Source organism: Lithobates pipiens, unplaced genomic scaffold (assembly GCF_037356315.1).
Source record: "Lithobates pipiens isolate NorthernLeopardFrog02 unplaced genomic scaffold, aLitPip1_a1.2 Scaffold_19, whole genome shotgun sequence".
In the NCBI taxonomy this organism is placed as follows: domain Eukaryota; kingdom Metazoa; phylum Chordata; class Amphibia; order Anura; family Ranidae; genus Lithobates; species Lithobates pipiens.
The window spans coordinates 174,376,713-174,394,832 of NW_027507764.1; the positions used below are offsets into that span (position 1 = coordinate 174,376,713).

Genomic DNA, 18,120 nt, shown 5'->3' on the forward strand with positions numbered 1-18,120 from the left:
CATCCACATCCTCCAGGGAAAGCTTATACCGCGAGATTCTGCTGGATTCCCCATCCAGCATCTCTGCGTCAGACTCCCCCTGGGAGTCTGAAACGACACTGTCAATTTCCTCCTCAGCTTCCTCCCTGGGACCCTCTGAACTCTCTCCCCTTGCAGGAGGAACATCCACAGGGCTGGATGGTACACTCTGCTGCGCTGGTGTAGGAGTGCTCGGAGGCTGGGGCCACTGAAAACTGGAAAAAAAGTTTTGGAAGGACTGAAAGGTACCAGAGAGTTCCTTCATAGAAGCTACCAGATCTGCACCCTGCTCTACTGCCTGTTCCTTAAGTAAATCCTCAATACATTGTTTGCAAATAGCTTTAGACCAAGAGTCTCCCATAGACGTTCTACACGAAGGGCACTTCTTCTTAGAACCATGGGGGGACTTGCTCGTGGCTTTCTGAAAGACACAAAATACAGGAAGGGGCAGCATGAGCCTAAAAAACAGCAACACCAGCGCTACATAGAGGACCACCGGGAGTGCCCCCCCTAGGATCAACCATCACCAGGATCCCAGACACACTACCCTTCCCCCCGACCACCAAGGAGGAACACCAGTGGAGCTACTGGATACAAGTAAGGGAACACCTCCCCAGGTTTCCTCTTACCTTCGAGTGGCTGGTGCTATTATCTCCAGGAGTTTTTGAAGCCTCTGCCTCGGACATTCTCCCGTTGAGGAAGCGTGGTACGAATGCGCCTCTAACAGCTACCTGTGCAACTGTGAAAAGAGAGGCCGCACCAGCCGAACGCTAGGTTCCCTTTCACGTGCCGCGTCCGGAACCGGAAGACGCGGATCGAACGAAGGGGTCCGCCCCCACCGGAACTGACGTCGCCCGCCTACCGGTCCGGCTTCCAGCTCCCAGCCGGCTGCGTACACAGGGGGGCCCTGGACGCCTTCGTTCAGCACCCCACTGGGCGAAACGCAAGGATGAACCTCTCCAAAGACTTCCTGCTTTCCCCAAGCGAAGATTGGAGTGCGTGTAAAGGTCAGTCGAGTATTCAGCTTCCCCAGCCGACTGGACTGTTTGTTCCGTTGAAACCCCCGCGGGTGAACGAACGGACGACCCCATAAACTTCCCGCTTTCCCCAAGCGGAGTTTAGGGTATATGGACAGTACGAACACTTCAGCTCCCCGCTGATAGGACTGTCCTGGACCGACCGATGAACGGTCGGATAGCCGAACGGGGCCAGGGCTCCGCTCGGGTGGCTTCAGTTTCACCAACCGAATTTAGCCTAAGGTTCCTTGGCGATGTCTCCCCGCCGGAGGAAACACCATAACTGAGGAACGAAGGGAGGAGGAGGCTTAAATTATGAAATTGAAGGCGGTGTTTCCTCAGAGGGGAGGAGCCGGTGTCTCTCTAAGGTGGCTGTCCTGAAAGACGATTGGGGAAAAAATATCATGGGACAGATATCAAGCAGAACTGAACTGTGAAAACTGTGCACACAAAAAGGCAGGCGGGGGGCAAAGGTCTAGTCCCCGGTATTGCCTGTGGTCTCCCTGCACCTGCTCTATTCCCCATTGCTGTTTTACAATGCCTTGGTTTTAAGAGTGCATCTCAGTGTGGAGGTGGCTATCTTGCTAGAAGGAGGGATTTGTATTCTCATGTTAGAGCCTCAAGGCAGATTAGTGAGCAGCACAAAAGTAACTTCTTTTAGCAAATCTTAGAGCAAATCTCTCAGACTAGCAGAAGCACAGTGCCTTAGATCTCACACTGCAGATATAAGGCTCAAAGCACAGAAGTGCCTAGTTACTACCACATACCAGTAAACAGACTGCTATTTTTTCCAGATGGAATTGAAGACAAATGGCAAATCTTTAAGGGTACTGCTTAGAACTCTTTCACACTGGCAGACCGATCAGGTCCACCTGTGAGAGTTTCTTTAAGTGGACCTGAATAGGCCATCCATTGCCCTCTATGGGGCAGTGGATGTAAACGGACGTGTGTCTGTTTACATCCGCCGACATCTGATCCGTTTCGCTAAAAACAGACAGAGAGGGGACCTGTTCCTCCAGGTAGTCCGTTTAAATCTGACCGCCCATAGAGGAGAGTGGGCTCTGTCCATGTCAACACTGCACAGGGACCTGTCAGTTATCCACCTACTCAGCGGACAGATCCACTGACATAGTCTGCCCATGTGAAAGGACCCTGAGCCTAGGTTCCCACATCGCATGTCTCCCACAGGCAATTCACACTGCCCTCTGCGAACCGCTGCGGGTGTCAATATAATGTTAATGACACCCCCAAATCGCAGTGCAAACTTGTGATTCAGATAGGAATTGGATCGCATGGCTGAGAACAACCATGCGATCCAAATGCAGTGCAGGGAAAAAAAAAAAAAAAAAAAAAAAAAAAAGAAGAAGTCTCTGCACTTTTTTTTGCTGTGAATACAATGCGAGTTCAGCCATCCAATTGTATGGCTGAACTCGCACTGCACAGACATTGCATGTGATCAGCACATGCGGTGCGGGTGGGAATCACATGCGATGTCTGAGATTGCACGAGTGTGAATTTGTATTCTGGAAAAGATCAAGACAAAGTCATGACCTCAAAACAAAAGATGCTACAAATGATCCAATAAATATCAATGAACTGGAAAGAGTCTAAAATTCCTCTCAACCCCTGTGCAGGTCTTGTCTGCAGCTACTGGAATGAGCTTCTACCACTTTTTAAAAGGAACAGTCAACAACTTATAAAAATTTTAAACAAAAAGGCAAAGAAAAATCAAGTATTTTAAATGCTTACTTATTGCTCCTCCATTCCATAAATATGTTTTTTCATTGACTTGCAATGTACATCGATCAACCATAACTTTATGACCGCCACCTATTATTAAATAGGTCCTCCTCTTGCCGCCAAAACAGCCCTGACCTATTGAGGCATGGATGCCACTTGACCTCTAAAAGGTATGCTGTGGTATCTTGGACCAAGCCATCGGTAGCAGGTCCTTTAAGTCCTGTAAGTTGTGAGGTGGGTTTTAATATTTCAGACTTGTCTTTCATAAACCATTTTTGCAGTGTAGTAAGGCACGTTATCCTGCTGAAAAAGGCCACTGGCATCAGGAAAATAGTATTTTTTTGTACTCGCCGTAAAATCCATTTCTCTGTAATTCACCGACTGACACAGCTCCTCTCTTAGCCATTGGGTTGTTATGCCCATTACTAGGAATTAGTTGTAATTCAAACACTCAGAACCCTTTAGTTCCACTCAGGGGCGGTCCCTTGGGCAACAACCCTCCATCAACAAGCAGTAGAACGTAAAGAGAAAAAAGGGAGGGGTGGGTGCCGTGTCGGTTGGTAATTTACAGAGAAAAGGATTTTATGGTGAGTACAAAAAAATCCTATTTTCTCTTATATTCACTGACCGACACAGCTCCTCTTAGCCACTGGGACGTCCCCAAGCAGTGCCAAACGAGGGGTGAGAAAACTGCATAAAAACTTCATCCACCATGGCAAGTGGGAACTAGTGAAACTTTACCCACAAAAAAACAGTGCGGTGGAGAGATTCACCACAAAACAGGGTACCCTCAACAGGAGTGACTACCCACAACCGCACCAAAACTGCGGAATGTAATGCAACAGCGCAATAACTTAACGGTAGTAAGTTTTTATCGAAAAACCAGGGAAAAATTAAATATATTGCATCTTCAATTGCAACTATACGGCCGCCTGCAAAACTTAGTGGACAAAACAGGGATCAGCCGATGCACTGACATCTACCTTGTAGAACTTGGTAAACGTGTGGACAGATGACCTTGGTGTCGGAAGGCCCAAGACATTCCGATTGCCCTCGTGGAGTGGGCCGTGACCGGAAAGGGGGGCACCTGCCCCTTCAAGGCGTAGGCTTGTACAACAATCTGTCTGATCCACCTAGAAATGATGGAAGACGAGATCGCCATGCCTTTCTTGGGACCAGCCACGGAAACAAACAGTGAGTCTGACTTCCGAAAGGGAGCAGTGGCAGAGAAATACACCTTTAGAGCCCAAACCATGTCCAGAGCGTGAAAGGCCAGTTCCTTAGGGTGCTTCGGCTTAGGACACAGAGATGGTAATACAATGTCCTCATTGATATGAAAAGCCGAGACCACCTTCGGTAGAAAAGACGGATGCGGACGCAACACCGCCTTATCCTTATGGATAACCAGATAAGGCGACTTGCAGGACAAAGCCCCCAGTTCCGAAAACCTCCTGGCCGATGTGATGGCCACTAGAAAGACCACTTTCGGGGAAAGAGTCCACAGAGGGATCTCCCTGATATTTTCAAACGGCAGTTTTTGAAGCGGTGATAATACCAGGTTCAAATCCCATGGGGGTAACGGTGGACACACCCGAGGGACTACATGTCGCACCCCCTGAACAAAGGTACTCACTAATGAGTGAGCCGCCAGGGGTCACCGAGGAGAGAAAAAAAAAAAAAAAAGACAGTCAAGGCTGATATTTGCCCCTTAATGGTGCTTAACGCCAATTTCTGGTCTACTCCTCGCTGAAGAAACAGCAGGATCCTGGATATAGAAAAGGAGCGCAGATGCCATCCTTTCTCCTCACACATGGAGATGTAAGCCTTCTAGGTATGATTATTTATCTTCCGAGAAGAAGATTTCCGTGCTTTCAGCATAGTTGGGATCACCGAAAGACCCCGTTTCCTCAACACCTGGCTCTCAATAGTAATGCCGTTAAAGCCAGCGATGGTAAAGCAGGATGGAGAATCGGACCTTGAGACAGAAGGTCCTCTCGTAACTGCAGTGGCCATGGGGCGTCTGCCGCCAGGCGCACTAGGGCTGCGTACCAAGGACGCTGAGGCCAATCTGGGGCAATCGGTATTACTGGGATCCCCTGGACTTCCACTCTGCGAAGCAGACGTGGTAACAGTGTCAGTGGAGGAAAGGCGTAGATCAGCTGGTACCGATCCCACGGAGCCACCAGCGCGTCTGACCACGGATCTCTTGTCCTGGACACTAATCTCGACACCTTCCGATTGAGACGGGGGGGCCAGAAGATCCACGTCTGGTGTGCTGCACCTCAGGCACAGTAGCCTGAATACCTCCGGATGCAATGCCCATTCTCCTGGGTCCAGCATCTGGCGACTGATTGATCAGCAACTTGGATTCTTCCATCGACCAAAGGCCCTGAGCCGACTGAACCCCCATCACTCCACCCCAGCTGGATAGGCTGGCGTCCGTTGTGATCACTGTCCACTTCAGAGGTAGGAACGACTTCCCGGACTGAATCACCGGGACCTCAGCCACCAGATCAGTGAATCTCTGCCTGACTGGCTCACCTGGATCTATCAATCCAGGGACAACTGAGATTTGTCCCATTTTGACAAAATCTCCTTCTGCAGGACTCTGGTGTGGAACTGGGCATATGGTACTGCCTCGAAGGAGGCTACCATGAGTCCCAGGACTCGCATGCAAAAGCGGAGCGATGACCACTTGCGGTTCCTCAGCAGTTTTACCTCGGATCTGAGAGTCTGCAGTTTGTCTGAAGGAAGAAAAACTCACTTCCCTGGAGTCCAGCAGCAAGCACAAATACTCCAGATGCTGAGTCGGTACAATTACCAACTTCTTTAGGTTCAACAGCCACCCAAATTCTTGCAGGGTCTGCATGGTGATCGACACATCCTCCTCTAATCCTGAGGCGGAAGATGCCCTCAGGAAGAGATCATCTAGGTATCCCACGATCGCGATCCCACATTGCAGCAGCAACACCAAAACTGGAGCCAATACCTTGGAAAAAGACTCGGGAGGGCTGATGCCAAACCAAAAGGGAGAGCCACAAACTGATAGTGGGCTTCCCCGACTGCAAAGCGCAGAAATTTTTGATGCTGAAGGCATATGGGTATGTGCAGGTACGCATCCTAGATGTCTAAGGACGCCAGGGAGTCCCCTTGATGGAGTGCAGAAACTACCGAGCGAACGGATTCCATTCTGAACCTCTGCACTTTCACAAAGTGATTGAGGGCTTTTAGGTCCAATATTGGACGTACCCCTTCCTTCTTGGGAACTACAAAAAGATTTGAGTAGAATCCCTGGAAACGTTCCGATTCCAGAACAGGTACAACCACCCCGCGACTCAGCAGGTCCCTTACTGCCCCCTAGAGGGCCTCCCAGCGAGCCGGGGATACGGGTATGCTGGAGGGGAAGTATCTGTTTGGCAGCCAAGAGAGAAACTATCTTGTAGCCAGAGGAAATCAGATCGCAGACCCAATGGTCGGATAGTCGAGAGGACCATCGGGCTGCAAACTCCCGAAGGTGACCCCCCACCCGAGACATGGGTGGGGGCAAACCTTCATGCGGTAGCACTTTTGTTCGCAGGCTTGCGGTTCCAGGGACGTTTTTGTCCTTCCGTCGTTGTCCTGTCAGGCTGGGGATGTTTAGCCGAATAAGCCGTTTGTGAGCGGAAAAAGAGGGCTCCTGCCTACGGCATGGCTCCTTAGCCTTCCTGGCCTGTGGGAGTAGGGTACTCTTACCACCAGTGGCATTTTTAATAATGTCATCCAAAGAGGCTCCAAAGCGCCGGTCGCCAAGAAAGGGAAGATCAGTCAGGGCTTTTTTTGGATGCCTGGTCAGCAGACCAGCATTTTAACCAAATCAGGCACTTCAGCACCACTGCTAACACTGAAGCCCTGGATAACAGAGGAAGAGTATCCAGGGCCGCATCACAAACGTACTTAAGGCCTTGCACCAGTTGGTCTGCTAGTTCCACGCAGACAGGAGAAGCCTGTTGCTCTCCCAATTCGCGGTGCAACAGTTTTGCCCACTCAATCAGTGTCTGTGACACAAGTGCGCATGCCAGTACTGGTCGCACGGCTGACCCCACAACCGTAAACAAGGAACGAGCCACTGCCTCGGCCTTCATGTCCGTGGGATCCTTAAAGGCAGGAGTCCTCTCTACCGGGATCATGGTTACTTTATTTTTCCTGGATACAGGGGGGTCCACAACCAGAGGAGCCGACCATTTCTTGAGAAGGCTTTCCTCAAAAGGGTAACGCACCGCCATGGATTTGGGGACCGAAAAGGTCAGTTGTGGGCGACCCCATTCCTTGTAAATGAACTTGTCAAAATAAGTCAGATACGGGAACACCTTAGGTGAACGTGCTGGCTTGCGGGACCCAAAGGGGACCGCTACATCAGCAGAGAGATATGCTGGCTCCTGAATCACGAACAGCTGTGATAAGTGCTCCAACAAGCGCTTTGTCACGCATGGACCCGATCGGGGACTCATCCTCACTGTCCTGGTCAGCATCATCCGACAAGACAGAGCAGGGGTCACCAGCCTCAGCAGGACCTGAGTCTGTTTCAGAGCGCTCCACAGAGGGGGGGGGGGGGGCAGGGGCCGCTTTTTTGCACCCATTTGCCAAGCTGACCCTACCCTGTCTGCCACCCGAAGGGGACTTAGGACAGCGAGAGTCCCACCCTCCTTACTGTCGCTGGCTGAGGGGCTCTTTCCCGCCGGATTCATAACCCTGAGGAGTTCTGCGCTATTCAGCAGGTAGTGCCTGTAGTCCCTGTTGGCTCCCAGGTGCAGAGGAAACAGTGCTGTGTCGGTGGAAGCAGCTGCAAATGGCGCTAAAACCGCTCTGAAGTGTGCTCATGCTTCAAGAAACAGGTCACCCAGCGTCCAGCACAAGGACATAAAACACAGGGAAAATGGCTGCGAGAGCACAGGAGCACATGCTGCCGCTAACACTAGCCGAGAACACTAAAAAACATGTTCAGGCTTCAATAAAATGGCCGCCGTGTCCTGTATAGGTAATCACCAGGAAAATGGCCGCTGAAGCCCAGGAGAGCATTTTGCCCTTGCCAACACCTAAAACAGCCGCCGAAAGCAGCTCCATGAGGCACAGGGAGAAATCAATGGCAGTGAGCCCAGCGCTACGCAGGACACCAGCATGACCTCACAGACACCTTCCAGGGGCATGAAGACAGGACCCAGGACACCGCTAGCCAGCGCAACCCCCCCCCCCCAAGATGAGAGCCCCCCCGGAGAGCCCCTGCATAGACACACACGCTCAGCAGCCACATGCAGCATCCCCCGGGGAGGGAAGATAAGGACAGGGAGAGAAGAGAGGGAGGTGAGGGACCCCTGAATCGACCTCCCAGGGAATGCTCAGCTGCTCAGCCCCACCGAGTCAGGGAGAGCTGTACTTACCAGTCCTGAAGAGCTGGAAGACATTCCATCACAGACCCACTCACTGATCAGTACAGGGTGGCTGCTGGCCCGGTATACTGTGACGCACACATCAGTAGCCCGGTCATATGTATTCCTCCGGAGCATAAACGCTCACCGACCACCTCTGGAGCTGAGGTTTCGTTGTGGCCTGCACACGCTTGATGGCCGGACTGGGGAGACTACAAGGATAAGAGTATCCAGCCTGTCTCCCAGCCAGCTGTTGATAGTAGATCACAGGATCAATCATCTTGCGCAAAAAGTCACGCTTCCGCCGAAAAAAAGCACGGACCGATGGGCCCGCAGGGTTTCTAGGTCCTTCTCTTTCACTAGGAAAAATAAAACTGATGACTGTATGGCAGACTGGAGGGTTGTTGCCCAAGGGACCAGCCCCTAGGCGGAACTAAAGAGTTCTGAGTGTTGTATTACAACTAATGCCTAGTATTCTCCTAGTAATGAGCATAACAACCCAATAGCTAAGAGAGGAGCTGTGTCGGTCGGTGAATATAAGAGAAATACCATTTCCATGAAAAGGTGTACTTTGTCAGCAAAAATGTTTAAGTAGATGGTTTGTGCCAAAGAAACAGCCACGTGAATGGCAGAAACCAAGGTTTCCCAGCAGAAAATTGCCCAAAATATCACGCTGCCTCCGCTGGCTTGCTTGCTTTCTTCCAATACTGCAATATGGTGCCCTCTTTTCCCCAGGTAAGCAATGCGCACACATTCAGCCATCCGCATGATGCACAAGACAACCCGAGTCATCAGACTAGGCCACCTTACTCCATTGCTCTTTGGTCCATTTCTGACACTCATATGCTCATTGTCAGGCCTTTTGAGTGTAAACATGGATCAGCACTGGCACGCTGACCAGTATGTGGTAATGCAGCCCAACACACAAATTGTGATACCCATTTTTCTGTTTTCAAACACATCTATTTCAGGAGGCAACATGTTTACTTGCTGCCTTATATATCCCACCGACTTGTCAGTGATCAGATTATTATGGCTGATCAAAGAAACTCAAAAATTTCTAGCAAATTTGACTGCTTCAGAAAGGGCCATTACCCTAGCTCCCATATAATTTCTGAGAGTGTCTACTTATTGTTTGTGCTGGCTTACACCCTCCCCCCCCCCACCCCCCACACACAACCTTTTTAATGTAGTGGTCAGGGGAGCAGTGTACGGGAATACTAGAGTGAATATCTGAGTGACAGTTCTAAGTCTGCTGGGGCTGCTGACATCACATCCAATATGCTGATGCCCAGCATTTACATTTAAATGTTGTGTACAGACAAGGGAGAGTTTTACAAGTAAATAGAATGCCTAATATAAGTTAAATGCATATGATATCCTATAAGGAGACCGCCATTGAAAAAAATAAAGAAAAAAAAGTCTGGAAACAGGGTCTCTAAACGCAATAGGATCTTAGATAAGTTTGTCAGGCACATATTAAGTTTGAATCCTGCATTAAAGAATGTGTGTGTCCATTATTGTAACTAATAAAAATTTGACCACATTTTAGAAGCCATGTTTCCAAAGCTCCTTCATTCATCTATGAGCCAGGCTACTCGTTGCTCAGCACACTGGTTTGTGCAAACATATATGGCAATTACTGTACCTTTGACCATTGGATGTGTCTATCTGTACAGTCAACTGAGAGGTCTGGTTGTACAGGCCGAGCTCCTGCAAATTGGCTACCAGTTGGTTTAAACGTTGCCTCTGCTGGCTGATGATTTCCTGATGACTAGCCAACGTGTTAAAAAGCGTCTCTCGCTGCGGAACAGCAATGCCCCTGTAGAAAGCATAAAAAGTGCATAAATAGTGCATAATTATATATTCCAACCTGAAAATATTTCTAGCACAAATTTTTTTTAAAATAAAAACAGGTAAGTTTTACTAGTAAACACATGCAGAACAGTGGTATCAAAGACAACCTCGGATAAACACACTATATTAACAGGATCAAGCCACACATAAAAGCAACCCATAGGCAAGTCATTTTTTTAGTTCAACCCGCTGGTTGAACAAAAAAAAAATAATGTCTTGATTCCCCCATTCACACCATGTGGATGGGGGAATCTTCCCCACTGAATTATTGTAGTGGGGAGACCACCCGCTAATAAAATACACTAATCAGCACTGCCAGTTACAGCTGGTGGTGAGCAGCAAAAACCCAACAGGCTGCTTGTACAGAAGTTGATCAACGTCTGTACAACCAACCTGCCCAGAACATGGTTCGAAAATTTGTCTGGTCCTTGTTGAACCTGTTGGCCGGCTTTAGGGTTCAGGAGACAACTATTGTGTTCATCCCTATCATCCAGAACATACACACAAATGCAAGTGCACATACGTGTATGTAAAAGAAAATTTTTCGACAAATGTGTGAGATATTGCCATAAACTGCAGAGCAAGAGCACTAATTCCTGGCTTGTATCTTATGGTTAATTCTAAACTTGTAACCTGTAAAGGATTTTAAAGTATTGCCTATGGACAATTTTGGGCACAGTTATTTTTAGCCATTCCATAGTCACATGCAATGTTAAGACTTAACATGTTTGGTACCTATTTCCAATAAGGACCAGCCGCCGCAGTTATACTGCGGCAATCTGGCTGGTTCCCGCGAATCACAGTCATTGGATTTCGGCTCGTACACAGCGATTTGATTTGATTAGTCAAATCTCCATTCTGACAGGGGAGATCACACAGATCCTTTCTTTCTGCTATGCAGGAAGATGCATCTGTGTATTTCCCCAGTAACACAGTCCCCCATAGATGTTAGCCCCTTCCCTGACAGTGTCATTAGTACAATAACAGTGCATATTTTTAGCACCGATTACTGTAATAATGTCACTGGTTCCCAAAAAATGTCAGGTGTCCGATCTATCTGCCGCAATGTCGCAGTCCTGCTGAAAAATCACAGATCGCCGCCATTACTAGTAAATAAATAATAATAAAAATGTCATATCTACCTCTATTTTGTAGACGCTATAACTTTTGCCAAACCAATCAATATATGCTTATCACAATATTATTTTACTAAAAAGATGTAGAAGAATACATATTGGCCTAAACTAATGAAGACATTTTTACTTTACTTTTTGTTTTAGATATTATATTATTATAATATATTTAATAGAGTATATATATATATATATATATATATATATATATATATATATATATATATATATATATATATATATATATATATATATATATATATAATTAAATATTGATTTATTTTTTTCAAAATTGTCGATACTTTTGTAGCGCAAAAAATAAATAAAAATAAATAAAAAACACAGAGGTGATCAGATACCACCAAAAGAAAGCTCTATTTGTGCGGGAAAAAAAAAAACCATAAATTTTTTTTTGGGTACACTGTCGCATGACCGTGCAATTAAAGCGATGCAGTGCCGTATCGCGAAAAAAATGGCCTGGTCATTAAGGGGGAAAATCTTTCAGTCCTTAAGTAGTTTAAAAATACCCACCTCTGTTTTTTCCTATTGGACAAATATTGATCCCACCGATAATCAAGGACATTATTGACATCCTGAATAGCGTATTCCACATACTGATTAAGTCTGCGAATTTCCTGTATAAGTAAAGCAAGAGATTGGGTCATAAGAAGAGCAGACTGGTGAAGGTTACATTTTGTTTACTGTACAGAAGCACCGGTCCTTAATATTACCTGCATCTGTGCCTCACTCTTAGGGTCCAGAGGTCTCTGCTGCAAAAGACGGCAGTATACTGGATTCTTTTTTTTTTCATTCAGTTCTTTTGCATCTTGCACAGTTGTAAATGCATCGCGCAGGGTGGTTTGTAGACACCCATTATCATTATGTAGAGACTAAACAAAAACAAAACAAAAAAAAAAAAAGGACTTCTGTAAAGATCATTCCTAAAAAAAAGCACAAGCCACATACAATAAACACATTCCACGGTCTTCATAAATGTGTATAGCAAGTATGCTTAGCCATTAAATGGATTTATTTCAGACATTACTGTGATGGACTAGCAAGATTAATTTTATTGTTTAGAGCACAGTTTTCTGAGTAGAGAGGTGGAGTATACAGAATATGGACTTGACAGTGTAAAGAATGGGGCAATCTAGAATGTTATGCACAGCATAGTGTATGAAGAGCACATCCCACTACGCAGCACTCCATACAAATTAGCACATTCTACCATACACCCCAATGCAATTTGGTTTAAATTCTGGAAAGATTACTAGAAGTGTGTATAGCATGGTGCAAATGGTTAATATGTACTCACACCCCGTTTAGCACCTTATCTCATAGAAATGCTGATTGGGGAAAGTGAGAGAACAAAGCTGGCCGAGATCATAAAAGCAAGGTGAAATAAAATCATAGAGAGCTGGAAATGTCCAGCTTTATATATGCGATTTGGTAAGAGTTTATATTTGACTGCCATTGACAAATGAAATGAGTAACAAAACTTTCAGACTTTTACTTGTGTTTCTGCCTGTGTCATAGGACTATATGTCACTACACTATGTTCGCTGTCCATAGACAGATTACTGGCTACATGGTTAATAGGATATGCCCAGCAATACAGCACAACAATACTACTGTACTTACTTCTGTGGTTGCTTTGATATCCCGCACAAAGGAATCAAGATCATTGCACTCTGTCCTCAATCGTCTCATCTCCTCAGCAGTCCCTACAATGAAACGGGCCTTTGCTGTCCGTGCTTTTAATTCATCCATCTCTTTCTGAAAGTGAGCAATCTGGGCAACAAAATATTGATCACAATGTTTTAAAAAGACAATAAAGAGATACAGGGGGCAGATTTACTAAAGCTGGTACATGCAGAATATGGTGTAGCTGTGCATAGTAGCCAATCAGCTTCCTGTTTTTGCCAAACTGGAGTTAAAAGCTGATTAGTTACTATGCACAGCTGCACCAGATTCTGAGTGGTCCAGTTTTAGTAAATCTCCCCCACTGAGACAGTGAATCATTTTCATATTCACATATTTATCACTGCATAATCAGCAGTGGGATAGAAAATTGTCAACTTTAAATTGGAACTCAAAGCAAGCAGATAAAACACAGGTATAGTGCCTGTGCACACAGTCTATGGTTTAGGTCAGAACTGCTTTTCTCCACATACAAGTCAATCATAAAAAAGTAGCTGGAAGCAGCTCAGTATGTCAATTACAGGTCAAATCCACATGTTAAGGAACTTAGAGGCAAAACACAAGATGAATGCACCCATCTACCCAAGCCCTGGAATGGTTTTACCTACACACAGGTTGTATTGCAAAATCAAGTGATGTCCTTATTTCCTGGTTTAGATTTGAAGATTCCTATGTCTGCCCAACGAAAAAATAAATCAGCATCACAACTTTTGTAAACTCAGTAGGGAGGTTCCCCAATGTACCTGTAAGGCAGGCCATACAAATTCCGAACAAATTTTCTTTCAAAAATCTTTTCAAATAATTTTCGTTCGAATTTCGCACCATTAGTGGAACACAGCAATGGCCAATTTTTGTGCGGCTATTGAAATTGCGTGATCGGACATGCTGGAAGTTTTTTGAAAAACAAACGATTTTCTAATCAATAATGGGAGACTCGTGTGAGAAATATTATTGAGAAAGGAATGCACAAAGAAAATTCCCGGAAGGAAAAGAAGATTCCCAGGCACGAAAATTATTTTCTGTTGCAACATGAGGTGAAATTGAAGGCTTGGTTGGTCGAATTTCAAAAATTAATGGTGGCACCATTGGTTCACAAAACGCACAAAATTTCTGATTTTGAGAAGAGAATTTGTTTGGAATTCGACCATGTATGGCCTGCCTAAGGCTGAACCAGAAGTAAAGAGAAGTTTCTGGTTATGCAGTGAAGCAGATGTGTGTGACGTACAAGAATAACTAAATAGATTTGAAAAACCCCACTGTAGCTAAAACATGGAAGGACCTGACTATTTCTATCTATGCTTAAACTTGCTACCTCCCCCCTTTAAGGCTAGGTTCACATCTATGCAGGTTGTGTTTGATGCATTTGTCAGGTGCGTTCTACGTTTTTGATATGTTTGATGCGTTTTGCATTTTTGGTGGGGGGTAATAGTAAAGTATGGCAGTTCATGTAGCAAGGATTGGATGCGACTTTACACTCTCTGGCACTCAAGTAGCATCAAAGAAGTGCAGGAACTTTTAGGTGTCCAAAGTTGTATGGTAGGGTTAGCGCTAAGGGACAGACTTAGCGATAGGGTTAAAGTTAGGGCTTGACTTAGGATTAGCAATAATAGGATTAGCATTCTAACCATATTACTGCTAACCATGACAATTCCCGCTAACCCCAACATATAATCCTAACCTTTAACCCCAACACATAAAAGTTGAACCTTCGCCATTAACCCTAACATTGAACGTTAACACAAAAGGTTCCTGAACTACTTTGATGAGACTCGAGTGCCAGAGAGTGTAACCACTTCAATACTGGGCCTATTCTGGCACTCCTCTCCTACACGTAAAAATCATAATTTGTTTGCCAGAAAATTACTCAGAACCCCCAAACATTATATATTGTTTTTTTAGCAGACACCCTAGGGAATAAAATGGCGGTCATTGCAACTTTTTATCTCCCACAGTATTTGCGCAACAATTTTTCAAATGCATTTTTTTTTTTGGAATATGATGTTACACCGAGTAAATAGATAACCAACATGTCACGTTTTAAAATTGTGCACACTCATGGAATGACGCCAAACTTCAGTACTTAAAAATCTCCATAGGCGATTATATGTGTAGTTTGAATGGTGTTTTCTTATTTGGGGGGGACTAACATGTGCGTTCACTTCTGAGCGCGAGCTACTGGGGACAGGGGCGTTTTAAAAAACTTTATTTTATTTTACTTAATTTTTTTTTATTTTTACAACTTTATTTTTTTTTATCACTTTTATTCCTATTACAAGGAATGTAAACATACCTTGTAATATGAATCATTCAGACCCCACATCTCTCCTCCAGGCTGGAAAGCATGAGATCGCAAAAAAAAATTTCACCGATCCCATGCTAACAGCCACGATCGCGGCTTTTATTTCTGGGAACCCGGGCGTGACTTCATAATGTCGCGCCCGAGCCTCCGACAGTCATAGGCATCCATCTGGTCGTTGGTAAACGTGTGGACAGACGACCAGGTCGCCACTTTACGCGCTTCCGCCTCTCGGTGTCAGAAGGCCCAAGACGTTACGATTGTCCTTCTGGAATGGGCCGTGACCAGAAAGGGGGGCACCTGCCCCTTCAAGGCGTAGGCTTGTACTACAATCTGTCTGATCCACCTGGAAAAGTTGAATGACGAGACCGCCATGCCTTTCTTTGGACCAGCCACTGAAACAAACAGTGAGTCTGACATTTCCGAAAAGGAGCCGTGGCAGACAAATACACCTTCAGAGCCCTAACCACGTCTAGAGCATGAAGGGTCACCTCCTTAGGGTGTTTCGGCTTAGGACACAGAGATGGTAATACAATGTCCTCATTGATATGAAAAGCCGAGACCACTTTCGGCAAAAAAAACGGTTGTGGACGCAACACCACCTTATCCCTGTGGATAACCAGATAGGGCGACTTGCAGGACAAGGCCGCCAGTTCCGAAAACCCTCTTGGCCGATGTGATGGCCACTAGAAAGACCACTTTCTGGGAAAGGGTCAACAGAGAGATCTCCCTGATGTTTTCAAATGGCGTTTTTTGAAGCGCGACAACACCAGGTTCAAATCCCATGGGGGCAACGGTGGACGCACCCAAGGGACTACATGTTGTACCCCCTGAACGAAGGTACTCACTAAGGAGTGCGATGCCAGGGGTCATTGAAAAAGGACAGCTGAGGCTGAAATTTGCCCTTTAAAAACAGGGGTGAACAGCGGCGCTAGATATGGTGATAACATAAAATTATATAATAACTGGGATATAGGTATACATAAAATGTGTGTGAATAAGCACACATACTATTAAAACATTTGTTTAAAACATAATGTCCATAAATGATCCGAGATCTTGTACGATTAGCACCTGGAGGCAGTCCTTAAGAGTGAAGTGATGAGCTCTGTGTAGAAATAGGAACAGAGGGGCGCCAGACTGAGTGCAGTATAAATCATATATTTAATAAAAACAAGTAGTAACTCAGAGGTTAAATTAGATGAGTTCAGTATGTGGTAAAAATCGCCAGTCCTGGAGTCTCATCCAATGGTCTGATGAAGAAGCTGTAGCTTCGAAATGCATTACCATTCCTTGCCACTGTGAATAATCACATTTCCTGTGAAGTCACAACCAGCTGCTTCTAGTTTCCTGCCTCCTGGTTCCCATCATTCTCTGGATCCCTGCAAGATCACACCAGTGCCCCAGGCTGCAAAAGGGAAGACATTTATGAGACTCCAGGACTGGCGATTTTCACCACATACTGAACTCATCTAATTTAACCTGCGAGTTACTACTTGTTATTAAATATATACTGCACTCAGTCTGGCGCCCCTCTGTTCCCATGAAATTTGCTCTTTGATGGTGCTTAATACCAATCTCTGGTCTACTCCTTGCTGGAGAAACAGCAGGATCCTAGATATGGAAAAAGAGTGCGGATGCCATCCTTTCTCCTCACACATGGAGATGTAGGCCTTCCAGGTACGATGGTATATCTTCCAAGAAGATGATTTCCGCGCTCTCAACATAGTTGGAATCACCGAGTCCGACAGACCCCCGGTTCCTCAACACCTGGCTCTCAATAGCCATGCCGTTAAAGCCAGCGATGGTAAAGCAGGATGGAGAATCGGACCTTGAGACAGAAGGTCCTCTCGCAACGGCAGTCGCCAGGGAGCGTCTGCCACCAGACGCACCAGGTCTGCATACCAAGGACGCTGGGGCCAATCTGGGGCGACCAGTATCACTGGGATCCCCTCGGCTTCCACTCTGCGAAGCAGACGTGGCAACAGTTTCAGTGGAGGAAAGGCATAGATCAGCTGGTACTGATGCCACGGAGCCACCAGCGCGTCTGACGCGTCGGCCCACGGATCTCTTTCTCCTGGACACGAATCTTGGCACCTTCCAATTAAGACGGGAGGCCAGCAGATCCACGTCTGGTGTGCCCCACTTCAGGCACAGCAACCTGAATATCTCCGGATGCAATGCCCATTCTCCTGGGTCCAGCATCTGTCGACTCAGATAGTCCGCCTGCCAGTTCTCCACTCCCGGGATGTAAATGGCCGTCAGGGCCGGTAAGTGTCACTCTGCCCACCGAAGTATGTGAGCGACCTCCCGTGCAGTGGCTGAGCTTCTTGGCCCCCCTTGGTGATTGACGTACGCCACAGCCGCGGCGTTATCTGACTGTATCCTAATCGGACGCCCTTGACGTCTCACCGACCATGTGTAGAGGCACAGCTTGATCGCTCTCAATTCAAGCAGATTGATCAGCAACTTGGATTCTTCCCTCGACCAGAGGCCCTGAGCCGACTGAACCCCCATCACTCCACCCCAGCCAGATAGACTGGCATCTGTCGTGATCACTGTCCATTTCAGAGGAAGGAATTATTTTTCGGACTGAATCACCGGGGATCTCAACCAGTGAGTTTCTGACTGACTGGCTCACCTGGACCTGTCGATCCAGGGACAACTGAGATTTGTCCCATTTTGTCAAAATCTCCTTCTGCAGAACTCTGGTGTGGAACTGGGCATAAGGTACTTCCTCGAAGGAGGCTACCATGAGCCCCAGTACCGACATGCAAAAGCGTCAGTTTTACCGTGGATCTGAGAGTCTGCAATTTGTCTGAAGGGAGAAAAACAAATCGCTTCCCTGGAGTCCAACAGCAAGCCTAGGTACTCCAGACGCTGGGTCGGCACAAGTACTGACTTTTTGAGGTTCAACAGCCACCCAAATTCTTGCAGGGTCCGCATGGTGATCGCCA

At 46.4% G+C, this 18,120-nt stretch overlaps 1 protein-coding gene across 2 annotated transcripts in view; it reads right to left on the reverse strand.

The window, feature by feature from the left end:
- Positions 1 to 18,120, reverse strand: part of NUP214 (nucleoporin 214) — a 187,386-nt gene that overhangs the window by 114,057 nt on the left and 55,209 nt on the right. For both annotated transcript variants that reach the window (XM_077491484.1, XM_077491485.1), the window contains exons 16-19: positions 12,808 to 12,957; positions 11,898 to 12,056; positions 11,698 to 11,801; positions 9,825 to 9,998 (exon numbers count right to left, since the gene is read on the reverse strand). In XM_077491484.1, the coding sequence (XP_077347610.1) occupies positions 9,825 to 9,998; positions 11,698 to 11,801; positions 11,898 to 12,056; positions 12,808 to 12,957 (587 nt within the window). The remainder of the gene's footprint in view (positions 1 to 9,824; positions 9,999 to 11,697; positions 11,802 to 11,897; positions 12,057 to 12,807; positions 12,958 to 18,120) is intronic.